Below are 14,754 nucleotides of genomic sequence, written 5' to 3'. Positions count from 1 at the left end.
ACTGTTGCTCATCTATCTAACAGCTTAAGTAGAAAAACAATAAAATGAATATCTACAGGAAAAAAAACTATAAAACATCAATAGTGACAATAAATGGCTTTTACCAGGCTGTATTGGTCATTGCTGATTTCATTTGCTGATCAATATTTTTGTGCATCTGTGCTGTTCTACACTGCACAGCCTGATAATGGAGAGGTAAATAGATTTAAATCTGGGAAAACTTAACCCCCAATTGTGTTTTCTTTAAATAACCCATCCTTGCTTCCTGTTTCCAACCGGATACATTAATATTCAACAAAATGAAGTGGACATGCAATTGAGGTTCTGGATCCCAACAGAACCTTCCACTCCCCTTCTTCAAACAGTGTGCCCATTTCTTAAGAAGTCATGCGTGTATTTACCTTACCCTAGAGCTCCACCTCCTCAGAGCCCCTCCAGGCACCTGGGGCCCTCCCCAGACTCTTCCGGTATAAAAGGGAGCAGACCCAAGGAAGGAGCACCACGCAGAGTGTACCTGCACTGTACCTGTGGAGCTCCAGCCAGCAAACTACAGGGCAACATGGGCTTAAGAAGGGGGATAGAGCTATGGGTGCTTATATGGGTGATATCTGCTGCTAATGCCTCTACTATGAGTGGTAGGAATGTTTTTTTTTATTTAGATGTAAAGTTAGCATTGCATAGGAATTGCATGGAAACCTCTATTGTATGCACACATTATTATTGTTATTATTTATTTCTTAGCAGATGCCCTTATCCAGTCGTAAATAAGAATACATTTCAAGAATCACAGTACAAGTATTAAAATAATTAAGAGCAAGTTCTAGCAAGTCCAAGTATATGACAAAATACGATTCAATAACGGAGCAGATAACAGTGTCAGTGATAGTTACATCAGGATAGGATTAAATACAAAATACTACAGATTAAATAACACATGACAGATTACAGTACTCTAAAGTACAGAATTAAATGCAGTAAAATAGGGAGCAGATAAGAGCAAGTAAAGTGCATTTAAGGAAGAGTGATAAGTGTCCAGAGGGAAAAGAGGAGTTCTACAGGTGCTGTCTGAAGAGGTGAGTCTTGAGGAGGCGCCGGAATGTGGTCAGGGACTGGGCAGTCCTGACATCTGTAGGAAGGTCATTCCACCACTGCGGGGCGAGGGTGGAGAAGGAGCGGGCTCTGGAGGCAGGGGAGCGTAGCGGAGGTAGAGCCAGTCTTCTAGTGCAGGCGGAGCGGAGAGGTCGAGTGGGGGTGTATTTTTTTTTAATATATTTTTTAACAGTTTATAGACATTCGATATATTTCTTTATTTTAATTGGCTCGTTTATGCCTAATTGGACCAAACTGTGCATAAATATGTTTTTTTATACAGAAAATAAACACAGAAGAAGGGTCAGTTTGGCTGGCTAGCTAAAACTGCAAAGAAATAAGTAGAATTAATTTAAATTTATGTGACTAGAGAGATCATTTTTGATGCTCATATGGATAGCATCACTGTGTAAAATACACATACATGTTTATTACCCTGCATATGTTGTAGGCTAATGTTGAAACTTTTACAGTTTTGTTTTCTTTCAAAATGGTCTGTGTCTTTTCCATTTGAAATGATGAATGGTATTTTGAAACTCAGCAACACTGCCAAAAAAGCATTGTCTAGTCTGATTTGAAAAAAACTCAATAAATAAACACAGTCCACCAATAAGCATAATCACGGGACACTGGACTCATCCCCATATGTGTCTCCCAACAGGGTCTCAACCAGAGGTGCAGCAAATGGGCGAAACAAAAGTTAACATCATCCCGGGAATGATGAAGCCCATTATATCTGGTAAGATCAATAATCTGATTTCAGCACTTCATTCTATTTGAATTTGCCAACCACATGTCTTTAAAGTTCTTGTATTTCTGCCATTAATTGCATCTATGATGTTAACCTACTGTATGCAGGATGTACATGAAAGCTGCCTTCAGCAGTGGTGCAAGTGGCCAGCACTTCGGATAGTTATTCAAACAAGTATCCCGTCCAAGATCAACATTAAAAAGGTTTCCGCTGTTCCTTTCTCAGCTGTGAACCCTGCTCACAACGGCCACGTGTGCAGCACATGGGGTAACTACCACTTCAAGATGTTTGATGGAGACGTGTTTAATCTCCCCTCCACCTGCAACTACGTCCTCGCCTCGCAGTGCAAGAGCAACTACGAGGACTTCAACATCCAGATGAGACGAGCGGTCGTCAACGACCTGCCCACCATCAGCACCATAACCATGAAGCTGGACGGGATAGTGCTGCAATTCACCAAGAACGCCATCTCAGTCAACGGGAAGCAGTAAGTGCTTGTGAACACAGTGTAGGGATTTATTATTTATTTCTTGGCAGACGCCCTTATCCAGGGCAACTTACAATTGTTACAATTGTATTGTATTGTTACAACTGGATTTACAGCAAACATAGACAGTGTGGTAACGCTTTACTTGAAGTGTCTCTAATTACTGTGTGTAATTATTTGTACGTATTTATTGTCTACAGAATTATTATATTATTCTATTGTTGCTGCTGTAAATGAATTAAAACAGCTTCCAACAGCTTTAAGAATGCTGCCGGCCTGACTCTGAGCCCTGACCAGTGCTAAAATCCTTTTCTTCCAGGGTTACCCTGCCTTTCAGCCAGTCTGGTGTCCTGATTGAAAAGATCAATTCTTACATCAAGGTCACGGCTAAACTCGGGCTGGTTGCCATGTGGAACGAGGATGATTCTCTTGTGGTAGGAACCTGATCTACATGCTACTAACAGCTCCTTTTGGGTGGTCAAGGTTTTCTCCAAATCAGACGCAAAAGGAGCATGTTTACTTTTTAACTCGTTTCCTTCAGTCCTAGCAAGCATATGCATGCTGTACCGTATGTACAGCAACTTTCTTAATAAACAGCATTGCAAAGATTGTGTCAGTTCCCTTGGCTAAGGCTCGCTGTCTCTCCCTGTAGCTGGAAATGGATGCCAAATACATGAACCAGACGTGTGGCCTCTGTGGGGACTTCAATGGAGTCCAGGTCTATGATGAGTTCATTCAAAATGGTAAGCTTGTGCAGTCTTTTCACAGCTCACCCTGCTGCTGATACATTAAAGCAGAATTAAACGGGGGGAGGGGTCTGAATACCTTTAGAAGTATTATCGTAACACACTGTTGATATTTTACACACACATCTCTCATTGCATGGTATGTTACAATGCAACTGTCATGTGGTTTTACTGTACAGTCTATTTACATTGCAAATACACATTGTCAAGTGTAATTACAAAAGACATTAGCACAACGCTAATATTTTCATTTTGCAGTTGAGCCTGCAGCAACATTCTAACCGCAGAGCAGTGTGTGTTATTACAAGCGTAAATACGTGTCATTGAGTGTGTTAGTTTAAAGTGTGACCACATTTCTTTCTTTCTAGGTATGAAAATATCTCCTCTGGATTTTGCAAACTTCTGGAAGATGGATAGCCCAACAGAAACATGCATTGAACTCACTCCTCCATCTGAGGACAAGTGCGCCTCTGCGGTGAGGCCTGCTTTCCACACGCCACAAACACACATTATATTCTAAGATAACCTTTATAAAAGTTTACCACGGTAGTTCTGGATGGTATTTTTGCATTTTTACCATGGTTATACTATGCATTTACCATTGTTTACCCACTGTGCTTTGCTAGACTGCTAGACTTTTACTAGGGGGAACCTTTTATAAGGGGGTTCACTACAAGAGAGGATGCTCATATTATCAAAGGTACTAGCGTTATAAAAGACAGATTTACAACTAACAATGAATGAGCAGCAGGGTTTCATTTTCTTGTACTGCATATCATCATATCATCATGCAGATGAAAGATTATTAATCTTCTGTTTTTTTGTAATAACAATAATACATATGAAACAAATTCTCTATGTCTGTTACAGAGACCATTGTGTGAGCAGATTCTGTCCAGCCCTGCCTTCGCCACCTGCAAGGACCTGGTACCTATAGATGCGTTTGTCGAAGCCTGCGTTAAAGACTTGTGCCAGTGTCACAACACCACTGACCATTTCTGCCTGTGCAGTACCATCTCTGAATACTCGCGGCAGTGTGTGCATGCTGGCGGCAAACCCCAGAACTGGAGAACAGATCAATTCTGCAGTAAGCTTACCGTACTCAATTTCTACATTTCATTTTTGTTTTATTAAAACTTACTCAAAGAAAAGCCATTTCAAGTTTTATAAACCATTTTATTTCTGTGTTTTTTCACATTTTCATTTTTCAAAAACGTTTTTTTTTTTTTTTTTTGAATACCAAACTGTATTAAAACCAGCAATTTCAATCTGAAGAGCACGGTTCTATTGTTGGGGGTCTCATGGGCGTCACTGTTGTTTTCCAGGTAAGAAATGCTCAATGAACATGGAGTTCCAGGAGTGTGGGATTCCCTGCACTGACACCTGCTCCAACCCTGACCGAGGTCACCTCTGTGAGGACCACTGCACTGATGGCTGCTTCTGCCCAGCAGGTAAGCAATGCAGCACGGTTTTTTTTTTAATTTTTTTTTTAATTTCACTAATATACAGTCACATCATTGCTTGATTATTCACACTGTCATGATTAGTTTTCAATAGGCTTATGTCTTTCGGAATCAATTTATAGTAACTGTCCATACAGTACCAAGGCCAAGATAGGAGTATTGTCTGAATTGTCGACTTTCTTTTTTTTTTCCACAGGAACTGTTTTAGATGACATTACCCAGAGTGGCTGTATTCCGCTGCAAAACTGCTCCTGCAGCTACAATGGAAAAACGTACAGTCCTGGAGAGTCTTACTCCAGTGACTGCCGGCACTGGTATGTCTTATTCATTCTCTTACCATTGCAATTGGCAGAATCCTGTAGTGTGTGTGTGTTTACATAGTCAATTGATTTAAAATGTACCATGGTTTATCATTGTATTTTTGTATGGTATTTTTCCACTTTCCCGTGCTTTTTGCCATGGTTATACAATGCATTGACTATAGCTTACCCTGGTTTGTCATGTTTATTAATACATGATAGCATTACCTATGCTTTATCATGCTTTCACTGTGCTTTATTAGACTATGCTTAGAGAAGTATACCAAAGTGTAATAAAGAATAGCATAAGTTTCTAATTAAAAAAAACAAACAAACCAAAAGCCACCTTGTTTGGTTAAATTGGCCGTTGCCTGAGCATTTGATTCTTCTCTGCAGCGCCTGCAATGGAGGACGGTGGACCTGCAATGACCTGGACTGCCCTGGATCCTGTTCTGTTAAGGGAGGGTCCCACGTCACCTCATACGATGGCCAAGACTTCACCTTCCATGGAGACTGTTCCTATGTCCTCTCAAAGGTGGGCATTCAAAACAGAAAATAGGAGGCACCTTTTTACACAGAGAATTGTGAGGGTCTGGAACCAACTCCCCAGTAATGTTGTTGAAGCTGACACCCTGAGATCCTTCAAGAAGCTGCTTGATGAGATTCTGGGATCAATAAGCTACTAACGACCAAACGAGCAAGATGGGCTGAATGGGGCCTCCTCTCGTTTGTAAACTTTCTTATGTTCTAAAGCACTAAAGAAAGCACCCCCATTCCCCCGTCCCCCCGTCTGCATTGAAAGAACCATTTATGAGACGTCAGTATGTCTCCCCAGACTGCAAATCAACCTTTTGTTTTGTCTTCCCTTTCTTTAGAATTGCCAAAACAATGCATTTACAGTGCTCGGTGACATTGTCAAGTGTGGGCTGACAGACACAGAGACCTGCCTAAAGTCTGTCACCCTTGCTATTGCCGGAAGACAAAACGTAAGTCAACTTAAAATACAAAATATCCAATATATACTTGTATATATATATATATGTGCGTGTGTGTGTGTGTGTGAGCGTGTGTGTGTGTGTGAGAGCGTGTGTGTGCTTGTGTGTGTGAGCGTGTGTGTGTATGTGTATGTGTGTGTGTGTGTGTGTGTGTGTGCGCATGTATGTGTGTGTGTCTGTGTGTGAGTGTGTGTATGTGTGTGTGTGTGTGTGTGTGTGTGTGTGAACGTGTGTGTGTGTGTGTGTGTGTGTGTGTGTGTGAGCGTGTGTAAAGTTTATTTTTCCCAATGATTTGGTACCATGCAAACACTGTGTCTACTGTGCAATATTCTAGTTCTGACTCTTGATGTTCTATTCTTAGGTCTTCAGCATCAATCCAAGTGGAAGCGTTTTTGTGAACGGCATGTTCGCTCAGCTGCCATTGTATACAGGTAGATTTCTATACACTATCTTCCCTTCCTCTTCACAAATGATTTTATGGACCATTTGAATCGTTGTTATAATTTCAATAATGATTCACATGAAAATGTAGTAAATTATTCACAATGAGTTTTTTTTCATGCACTTCTTCCCTTTCGGGATATTCAGTCGAACACCCCCACTGTTTCTCTTGCACGGTTGTACTGACCTTGCTTATTCATGTCCTAGATTTTGATTGTTGACAACAGACCACATGGCCTCATTAGAACCATAGCTTTGGTCACTGTTCTGAAGGGGAGAGTCACGACATTCTTAAAGACCATTTCCATGACTCTAACGATGTCTTCTTGTATTTTGTAGCCAATGTAACCATCTTCAGACCATCCTCGTTCTACATCATTCTTCAAACCTCCTTTGACCTGGTGCTGGAGATCCAGCTCATTCCCATTATGCAGGTCTACATCACTGCAGGTTCCTCTTACAAGGGTCTGACTTGTGGTAAGTGTTTTCTGGGTTTGACGAGACTTATCATCCTTCACGTATATATTTTCTATTATAACTATACTAGAGTTTTTTCCAACTGAAACGAAAGGAATATATATATATATACACTAAGTCATTCTCAATTAATTCGTTGCTCTTTTTATCCAGGGCTCTGCGGTAATTTTAACGATGTCCAGGCTGATGATTTCAAAGTCAGCAGCGGGGTAGTGGAGGGAACGGCCTCTGCCTTTGCCAACACCTGGAAGACCCAAGCGAGCTGCCCGGATGTGAAGGACACCTACGATAACCCTTGCAGTCTGAGTGTTGAGAATGGTACGCATCCTATTGCTGTACAGCACCAGCATCTCTTTAAAATTAAATTTTAGGTTGAAGGGTTAATGATAAATACATTCTCTTCTATTTCTGATTGAGAGCACCATGCATATCAATTATTTTGCCATCAATGAAGTTTGCAGTATCCTTGTAAATAATGTTCTGCTGGCTTTTCTTTCACAGAAAAATATGCTCAGCACTGGTGCTCCATGCTGTTAGACCCTCAGGGTTCTTTTGCTGCCTGCCATCCCATGGTCAACCCTGCCACCTACAAAACAGTATGTTTTTAAACTTTTAAACAATTTACTGCACCACCATTAAATACAAATCTACCTGGGACCTGTGTCCTAGCGGCAATCAACTTACAAAGTTGTTACTTGTGATTTTTTTTTTTTTTTTTCTCGCCTAAATCTTTTTGAAATTAAGTACGCTTTGTTTTAGCTTTTTTGTTCTGATACTTTATACTAGCCCTCTTTTTCAGCTGCACCCCCCCAGTACGTTTTACTAATATGTCTTTCGCTGTCCGCAGAGGTGCATGTACGACAGCTGTAACTGTGAGAAGAGCGAGGACTGCATGTGTGCAGCCATCTCCTCGTACGTCCGCGCCTGCGCTGCTAAGGGGGTCCAGCTGGACGGCTGGAGAAGCAACATCTGCAGTAAGTATCTTGAGAGTTTCAGTTACCCAAGCAAGCTAAACCACCTGATTTCTTACAGAGATGCACTAAAGCACATCCGATTGCACATGAAGATTTAAAACTCCACTCGGATCTCTTGCTTCAAAGACCACAGTTGTCATTTACTTATCTAGTTTCAATGCAGGAAACTGAATTTTCATCTTGCCCTGCTTCTGTTAAGGTAAGAGTTGACTTTAAAACGCGTCTTCCCGAAAGCCTAGTCTAATCATTTATTCCCATTTATTTCTTCAGCCAAGTACTCCACCTCCTGCCCTAAGACACTGACCTACAGCTACAGCATGACCAGCTGTGATCGCACCTGCCGCTCCCTCAGTGAGCCGGACTACACCTGCAAGGTGAAATTTGTACCTGTGGATGGGTGTGGGTGTGCAGAGGGGATCTACATGGATGAGGGCGGCAGATGCGTCCCACCTGCTAGCTGCCCGTGTTACAACAAGGGGTCAGTTGTGTCAGCTGGAGAGGTCATCAACAGGGATGGAGCATTGTGGTAGGTTTATGTGTTCAGTTTCTTAAAGGAATTTTTGACAACCTTATTGTTTTTATCTGTTTATTATTTCATTATATGTGTGTGCTTAACAATAATGTATCAAGCCTGAGCAAGGTGGAATTTCTGTAATGAGTCCAGTACAGAAATGAGCAGTAGAGGTGCACTGGTGGTGTGTACTGGTAATTTCATCCCTGATACAGTCAGTTTGTGAAATGTTTGCTAAGGAAAATATCAGCCTTAGTGTTGATTGGTGAAGTGAGGTCAGACATTTGAAAAGATCTACTACAGTATTGAATGGTTTATCTAATCTAATCTAATCTAATCTAATCTAATCTAATCATTTTCATTTTAGCACTTGCAAACAAGGGAAACTGAACTGCATTGGAGAATCTGCACAACCAAGTAAGCAGTTTGATTACTGACTTTATCAAAAGCAATGATATGCTTTTAGGACGAGTCATCTTTGTTTCAACGAGTTACTCCAGAAGACTGCTGTACGTTATATGGCATGTTTAACCATTGATCTTGAACATGGATATGCTCACTATTACAGATATGCCTGTGACACAAGAAATTCAGCTACGTTATTCAAAGCTAACCCCTGAGTTCTCCTTTGCAGGCTGCGCAGCACCGATGGTCTACTTCGATTGCAGCAATGCTACACAAGGGGCTCGTGGATCTGAGTGTCAGAAGAGCTGCCAGACCCTGGATATGGAGTGTGTAAGTGAATGGGAAGTTTTTTTTATACATTCCTGGGAACCTTTAACACTAGAATGACTGCGTTTATAGGCAACCATGACTGGTCAATTTGACCGGTGTATTAAGAATAACATATTATAATGAAAGGACAAAATATTGAATATAAGCCGTAGTTTTATTCAGGAACGTCATATAAAGCATCTACACAACTGATACACTGTAAATAAACAGACATGTGTTTATATACAGACATATTACATAACGCACATCCTCAAAAAATGGTAAAAAACGAAATAAACAAACATTTGTAAATAAATGATATCCTATACATACAAAACTGTACAACTGAAATACATTTTTAAATAAATGGGTTTATATTGCCTACATAACAACGTGCATGAACGCAACTGAAGCTATGCGTTTATATACAGACATACTATAATCCAAATGGCATGAATAAATAAACATTTGTACAGAATGGGCTTCATTTACAATTTTTTACAACGTTTAAGTGCTGGCACAAATCACACAGACACTGCGCTTTTCAAAATATGGGGTGCACTTACCTCATTGTCCATCTTTGCTGTATCAGCATCTTGTTTGGTAAAATTTGCAGTAATTCCAAACACTGCTTTGCTGTCCAGCGATCCATTTGCAATGTGTATTGGGGTAGCAATGAATTTCTTACAAAAACGAGTGACATAGTGCAGACAGACAGCCTGGCGCCGTGAGCTGTGAAGGCTGATTGATGGGCTATCAGAGGCTCATTGAAACAATAGCAATGTCAACAGACAGCTCACTTGAGGAATGCAGACTGATATAATCAAACTTCAATACGACTGCTAAACACAAATAATACAGCAACATTTAATTGTTATAATCATTTATATGTATCGGTCAATTTGACCATGCCTGGTCGGAATAGGTATGACAGTATTTTTTTGCAGCTTTGCGATTCTTTCTTTGTCAGGGTAATTAGTACATATATTTATGAAAAGTCAGGAAAGCACAGCTCCTTATTTTAAACACACACACAACAATTTAGTGTTAAAGAATTTCAAGAACATCATTAGAAGCTTAACCATGCCAGGTACCACAGCGGGTTGGAATAACGTTTCGATTTCTCTTCTCTTAACAGTACAGCACAGAGTGTGCCTCTGGTTGCGTGTGCCCACAGGGTCTGCTTTCAGATGGTAAGGGAGGCTGTGTCTCTGAGAACCAGTGTCCTTGCATCCACAACGGAGCCTCCTACAAACCTGGAGAGACAATCAAAGCGGACTGCAACACCTGGTATGTGAAATCCACCATCCTTCACTACAGAAACTGGGCCATCATCTCATTCCAGTTCATGAGGAATTCACCAAGGATCCTTCGGGTTTAGACTACCTGATGTGCATGATTTTATTTACTATGCATATGCTGTTAATTCTTCTCATGTTTTTTCTAATATATCTGTTTCTTTGTTTCTAAGTACCTGCAAGGATAGAAGATGGCAGTGCACAGATAACCAGTGCCAGGGTACCTGTGCCATCTACGGAGATGGGCATTACATCACTTTTGATGGGAAGAGGTTCAGCTTCAATGGAGACTGTGAATACACCCTCACTCAGGTAAAAAACACAAGATTAGACATTTGATCTCTGAAATCCAATGTTAGTTTTGTCTCATTTGAAGTTGTCTCAGTGAAAAGTATTTTCAGTCTCTAGGTAATCTGAAAGTTTTCTTTCCTGGTGTATTTTAGTGAATGACCCTATAGCTCCAGCAGATATCAGTATTGCTAAATTTTTGTTTCTCCCATTGCAGGACTATTGCAGCGGAAACTCAGCCAATGGCACCTTCAGAGTGATCACTGAGAACATTCCGTGTGGCACCACAGGGACCACCTGCTCCAAGGCCATCAAGCTGTTCCTCGGGGTAACACACAGTTTAGCACATGTCATTGACCACCTGCTCCAAGGCCATCAAGCTGTTCCTCGGGGTAACACACAGTTTAGCACATGTCATTGACCACCTGCTCCAAGGCCATCAAGCTGTTCCTTGGGGTAACACACAGTTTAGCACATGTCATTGACCACCTGCTCCAAGGCCATCAAGCTGTTCCTTGGGGTAACACACAGTTTAGCACATGTCATTGACCACATTTGTATGTCAGTACTGCTGGTATTTCTACTAACTGTGGTGGCGTCCTTATAGAGAAAGTAAAGGCCTCAATATTTTGTGTTGGAGGGGGTGGACTAGGCTTTGTTATGTTTAATTAACACGCTTTATTTTTTTCATTTATTAGAACAATGAGCTGATACTGTCTGAAGGACACTACCAGGTGGTCCAGAGAGACTCAGGGGAAGATGTACCCTACAAGATCAGCACCATGGGAATTTACATGGTCATCCAAGCCAAGAACGGATTAATCCTCATGTGGGACAAGAAGACCAGCATGTTCATCAAACTCAGCCCCAATTTCCAGGTAAGGGACATCAGGCTGGATTTTCCACCTCCATCACTCAGCTGTATTGAAATATGCCTTCCCATTTCTGTGCAAAAAGATGTAGGTGTAATTTAAGAGGATATATATATATATATATATATATATATATATATATATATATATATATATATATATATATATATATATATATAACAACTGTTATTATAAAGTTAATTGCTGATCTTAATAAATTAACAAAATAAAGTAATGTCTTATACAGCGCAGTGGGAAATTGGGCCAGAAAGTAAAAGCCAATGCTGGACAGACAGCAGTTTCCTTTTTGTTTTCTATATGGAAATAAAGCCAGGGTTTCATGGGCTGTGGCTTGTGTTTCACAGGGTCACATCTGTGGCCTATGCGGTGACTACGATGGGAATGGACAGAATGACTTCACCACCAGGAGCCAGGCGGTTGTTGTAAACGCCCAGGAGTTTGGAAACAGCTGGAAGGTCTCTCCCAGCTGCCCCGATGCGAAAGTCACAAGAGACCCCTGTGTCTCCAACCCCTACCGGCAGTCCTGGGCTCAGAAGCAGTGCAGCCTCATCAAGAGCAAAGTGTTCACGGCCTGCCACTCTCAGGTAACGAAAATGATGGAATACTGAGATACTATCCCTAACTGATGACATTATAACAAGCATTGATTTACACTGAAAAACATCACAAGATATAGTTAGTGCTATTCTTACATTCGATATGGATCTGGGAATAATGAATTTTCTCTATAGGTGGACCCAACTCCGTACTACGATGCCTGCGTGAGAGACTCCTGTGCCTGTGACTCTGGGGGAGACTGCGAGTGTTTCTGCACAGCTGTGGCCTCCTATGCTGAGGCCTGTAATGAAGCTGGCGTGTGCGTTGCGTGGAGAAGCCCTGAGATTTGCCGTAAGTATATATATATATATATATATATATATATATATATATATATATATATATATATATATATATATATATATATAGTGAGCTCTCCATTTGCAGTGTCAAGATTTTATGCCGCCAGACCTCATTATTCTTTTTCAATGTTATCTTAAAATTATTGTGTTGATCAAATCAGGATTATTATTATTATTATTATTATTATTATTATTATTATTATTATTATTATTATTATCATTATTATTATTATTATTATTATTATTATTATTATTATTATTATTATTATTATTATTAATTGGCAAGCAGCACTTTACATGTGGAGAGACGGGATTTCAGAATGAAAGGCGGTCTGCCCTCTCTTCCAGCGCTGTTCTGTGATTACTACAACCCCGCTGGCGAGTGTGAGTGGCACTACAAGCCCTGTGGAGCTCCCTGTATGAAGACCTGCCGGAACCCCAGTGGGACGTGCTCCAGCCAGATCCCAGGATTGGAAGGTAGGGATTGTGCAGAATCGTCATTGCTGAAACATATCACAACCCAGTCCAGTATAAACATAGTCACACAAACACTAAACCCAAACAAGTATGTGCTTTTATAGTCCAACGCAAAATCGCAAACTGACAGAAGCACACTTCAGCCCATCGTGACAATTCAGTCTGTAACCCCCATGGTGTTTTCTGCTAAACAACACCAAATTGCCCAATCAAATTCAAAGATCGTACTCTCTTGCATCCTCAGTTGAAGTAAAAAGAGAACATGCAAGTTCCCAATACATTACCTTCACTTCATTAACCCTAACCCTAACCTTCACGGCTTCTGTTTAAATAACATACTGTGAAAGGGGAGTCAAAAAGATACATTTTCAGATGTTGCTTTTGTTGTTAAACAGGTTGCTATCCAAAATGCCCACCGAACCAGCCCTATTTAGATGAGGAGTCAATGAAGTGCGTTCAACAGGAAGACTGCGGTTGCTACTACAATGAAGGAAATCACTATAAAAACGGAGAGGAGGTTCCCTCCACAGAGAACTGTCAAGCATGGTACAATTACAGTACATATCTAAACATGTATCAACTGCATGGCGATAAAAGTAAACTAAAAGCTGAATATATAGCATTCATTGACTTGCTACAGTGCATTCAAATCTATTAATAAAGACATTTGATCCACAGTGTACAAATGCCAACATGCTTATATATAATATGCACTCACACTGCCAATCCAACCATACTTGTTGAAGTTGTGTTCATGCAATATTGCAATAAAATACGTGGGAAGAATGGAGATATTATTAGTCAACAAAAATAATGTTTTGAATGTTGTATTGACTCTGCAACGGTGGTGGAACTCAAGATCACAGGGCAGTGAACAGACCTGCAATGGCATTGTAATAACTATGTAATTACATGTTACTAGCATTGCACAGAGGCCGTTTCTATGTAACTACACACAAAGGTCCTGCTGTTCATGGTAACTACTGGTAGAATACTAGATCCCATGAAAGCGCATGAACCACTAATAGTAACCCAGTGTTACAAAATGGTTTTGTATGCCCTTTAATCTAAATGTTAATAATAATAATAATAATAATAATAATAATAATAATAATAATAATAATAATAATAATAATAATAATAATAATAATAATAATAGTGGTGATATCAAATTGTATAAGAATGGCTATACTAAGCTGTTAATGAAATCAAATTCTGTTGTTTTTTTGCAGCTCCTGTAAATCTGTGGAAGTGCATTGCAGCTATGATGTTCACAGTAAGTGGAATACCATTTGTTTTCCTTTGCATTTAAATAAGGTAACTGTTGAAATGTAAGCAGAAATATCAGTTTAAGAAACATGTAGATTACAAGGCATACAGGCCTAGCTAGTTATATGATTCCCTGGTTTCCTGATTTCTTTGTATTTACTGCTGTCTAAGGTTGTATTTAAAATCCTGTTTTATTGCCCTTTGCTTTTCATTTCCCTTATACTTATCCTCAACTTGCAGTGATGAGATCTCAGTCAAGCTTTATAGGACAACAGACCAGGCTTTTCATAAGCAAATCCGTTTTGCATGTATTTGTAATCATATTCTTGTCTTGATCCCCTTTAATAGAATGTTACTGTAGCTACCACGGGAATATGTATCCAAATGGTGCAACAATCTACAACACCACTGATGGCTTAGGAAGCTGTATAACTGCTATCTGCGGAGAAAATGGCACCATTCACAGAAACATCTACAACTGCGAGACAACAGTATCATCAACTACTACCATAGGAACTACAACGCATACCCCAACAGTGTTCAGCTTCACCACCTCGCTTCCAACCACGCCAAATGGTATGAAATATTGATATATCGTTTTGCATATAATGTGAGATAGAAGATGCAGAGTTGTTTACATTATGGTCAGCTCAGAATGAATCTCATATTTCTTCTTCTTCTTC

The 14,754-nt window shown here is 40.2% G+C and overlaps 1 protein-coding gene across 2 annotated transcripts in view; it reads left to right on the top strand.

The window, feature by feature from the left end:
• Nucleotides 1-519: 519 nt before the first annotated feature.
• The window catches only part of muc5.1 (mucin 5.1, oligomeric mucus/gel-forming), a 32,315-nt gene continuing 18,080 nt past the window's right edge, over nucleotides 520-14,754 (top strand). The window contains exons 1-29 of one of the 2 annotated variants that reach the window (XM_059002220.1): nucleotides 520-635; nucleotides 1,751-1,828; nucleotides 2,066-2,327; nucleotides 2,647-2,761; nucleotides 2,980-3,070; nucleotides 3,442-3,548; nucleotides 3,944-4,160; nucleotides 4,399-4,524; nucleotides 4,733-4,850; nucleotides 5,232-5,370; nucleotides 5,711-5,821; nucleotides 6,192-6,261; nucleotides 6,611-6,748; nucleotides 6,902-7,066; nucleotides 7,250-7,344; nucleotides 7,596-7,722; nucleotides 7,993-8,248; nucleotides 8,601-8,650; nucleotides 8,868-8,968; nucleotides 10,086-10,237; nucleotides 10,419-10,557; nucleotides 10,751-10,861; nucleotides 11,232-11,411; nucleotides 11,771-12,010; nucleotides 12,158-12,314; nucleotides 12,674-12,802; nucleotides 13,198-13,348; nucleotides 14,035-14,078; nucleotides 14,420-14,647. In XM_059002220.1, coding sequence (XP_058858203.1) covers nucleotides 560-635; nucleotides 1,751-1,828; nucleotides 2,066-2,327; nucleotides 2,647-2,761; nucleotides 2,980-3,070; nucleotides 3,442-3,548; nucleotides 3,944-4,160; nucleotides 4,399-4,524; nucleotides 4,733-4,850; nucleotides 5,232-5,370; nucleotides 5,711-5,821; nucleotides 6,192-6,261; nucleotides 6,611-6,748; nucleotides 6,902-7,066; nucleotides 7,250-7,344; nucleotides 7,596-7,722; nucleotides 7,993-8,248; nucleotides 8,601-8,650; nucleotides 8,868-8,968; nucleotides 10,086-10,237; nucleotides 10,419-10,557; nucleotides 10,751-10,861; nucleotides 11,232-11,411; nucleotides 11,771-12,010; nucleotides 12,158-12,314; nucleotides 12,674-12,802; nucleotides 13,198-13,348; nucleotides 14,035-14,078; nucleotides 14,420-14,647 — 3,973 coding nt within the window. In that variant the 5' untranslated portion in view covers nucleotides 520-559. Of the gene's footprint in view, nucleotides 636-1,750; nucleotides 1,829-2,065; nucleotides 2,328-2,646; nucleotides 2,762-2,979; nucleotides 3,071-3,441; nucleotides 3,549-3,943; nucleotides 4,161-4,398; nucleotides 4,525-4,732; nucleotides 4,851-5,231; nucleotides 5,371-5,710; nucleotides 5,822-6,191; nucleotides 6,262-6,610; nucleotides 6,749-6,901; nucleotides 7,067-7,249; nucleotides 7,345-7,595; nucleotides 7,723-7,992; nucleotides 8,249-8,600; nucleotides 8,651-8,867; nucleotides 8,969-10,085; nucleotides 10,238-10,418; nucleotides 10,558-10,750; nucleotides 10,862-10,896; nucleotides 10,926-11,231; nucleotides 11,412-11,770; nucleotides 12,011-12,157; nucleotides 12,315-12,673; nucleotides 12,803-13,197; nucleotides 13,349-14,034; nucleotides 14,079-14,419; nucleotides 14,648-14,754 lie in introns of those variants that run through there. The other variant, XM_059002221.1, reaches the window with a different exon arrangement.

Source organism: Acipenser ruthenus, chromosome 27 (genome assembly GCF_902713425.1).
Source record: "Acipenser ruthenus chromosome 27, fAciRut3.2 maternal haplotype, whole genome shotgun sequence".
Taxonomy (NCBI): domain Eukaryota; kingdom Metazoa; phylum Chordata; class Actinopteri; order Acipenseriformes; family Acipenseridae; genus Acipenser; species Acipenser ruthenus.
The sequence above is the reverse complement of the archived record's forward strand: the minus strand, read 5'-3'. Positions and strand labels throughout refer to the sequence as shown.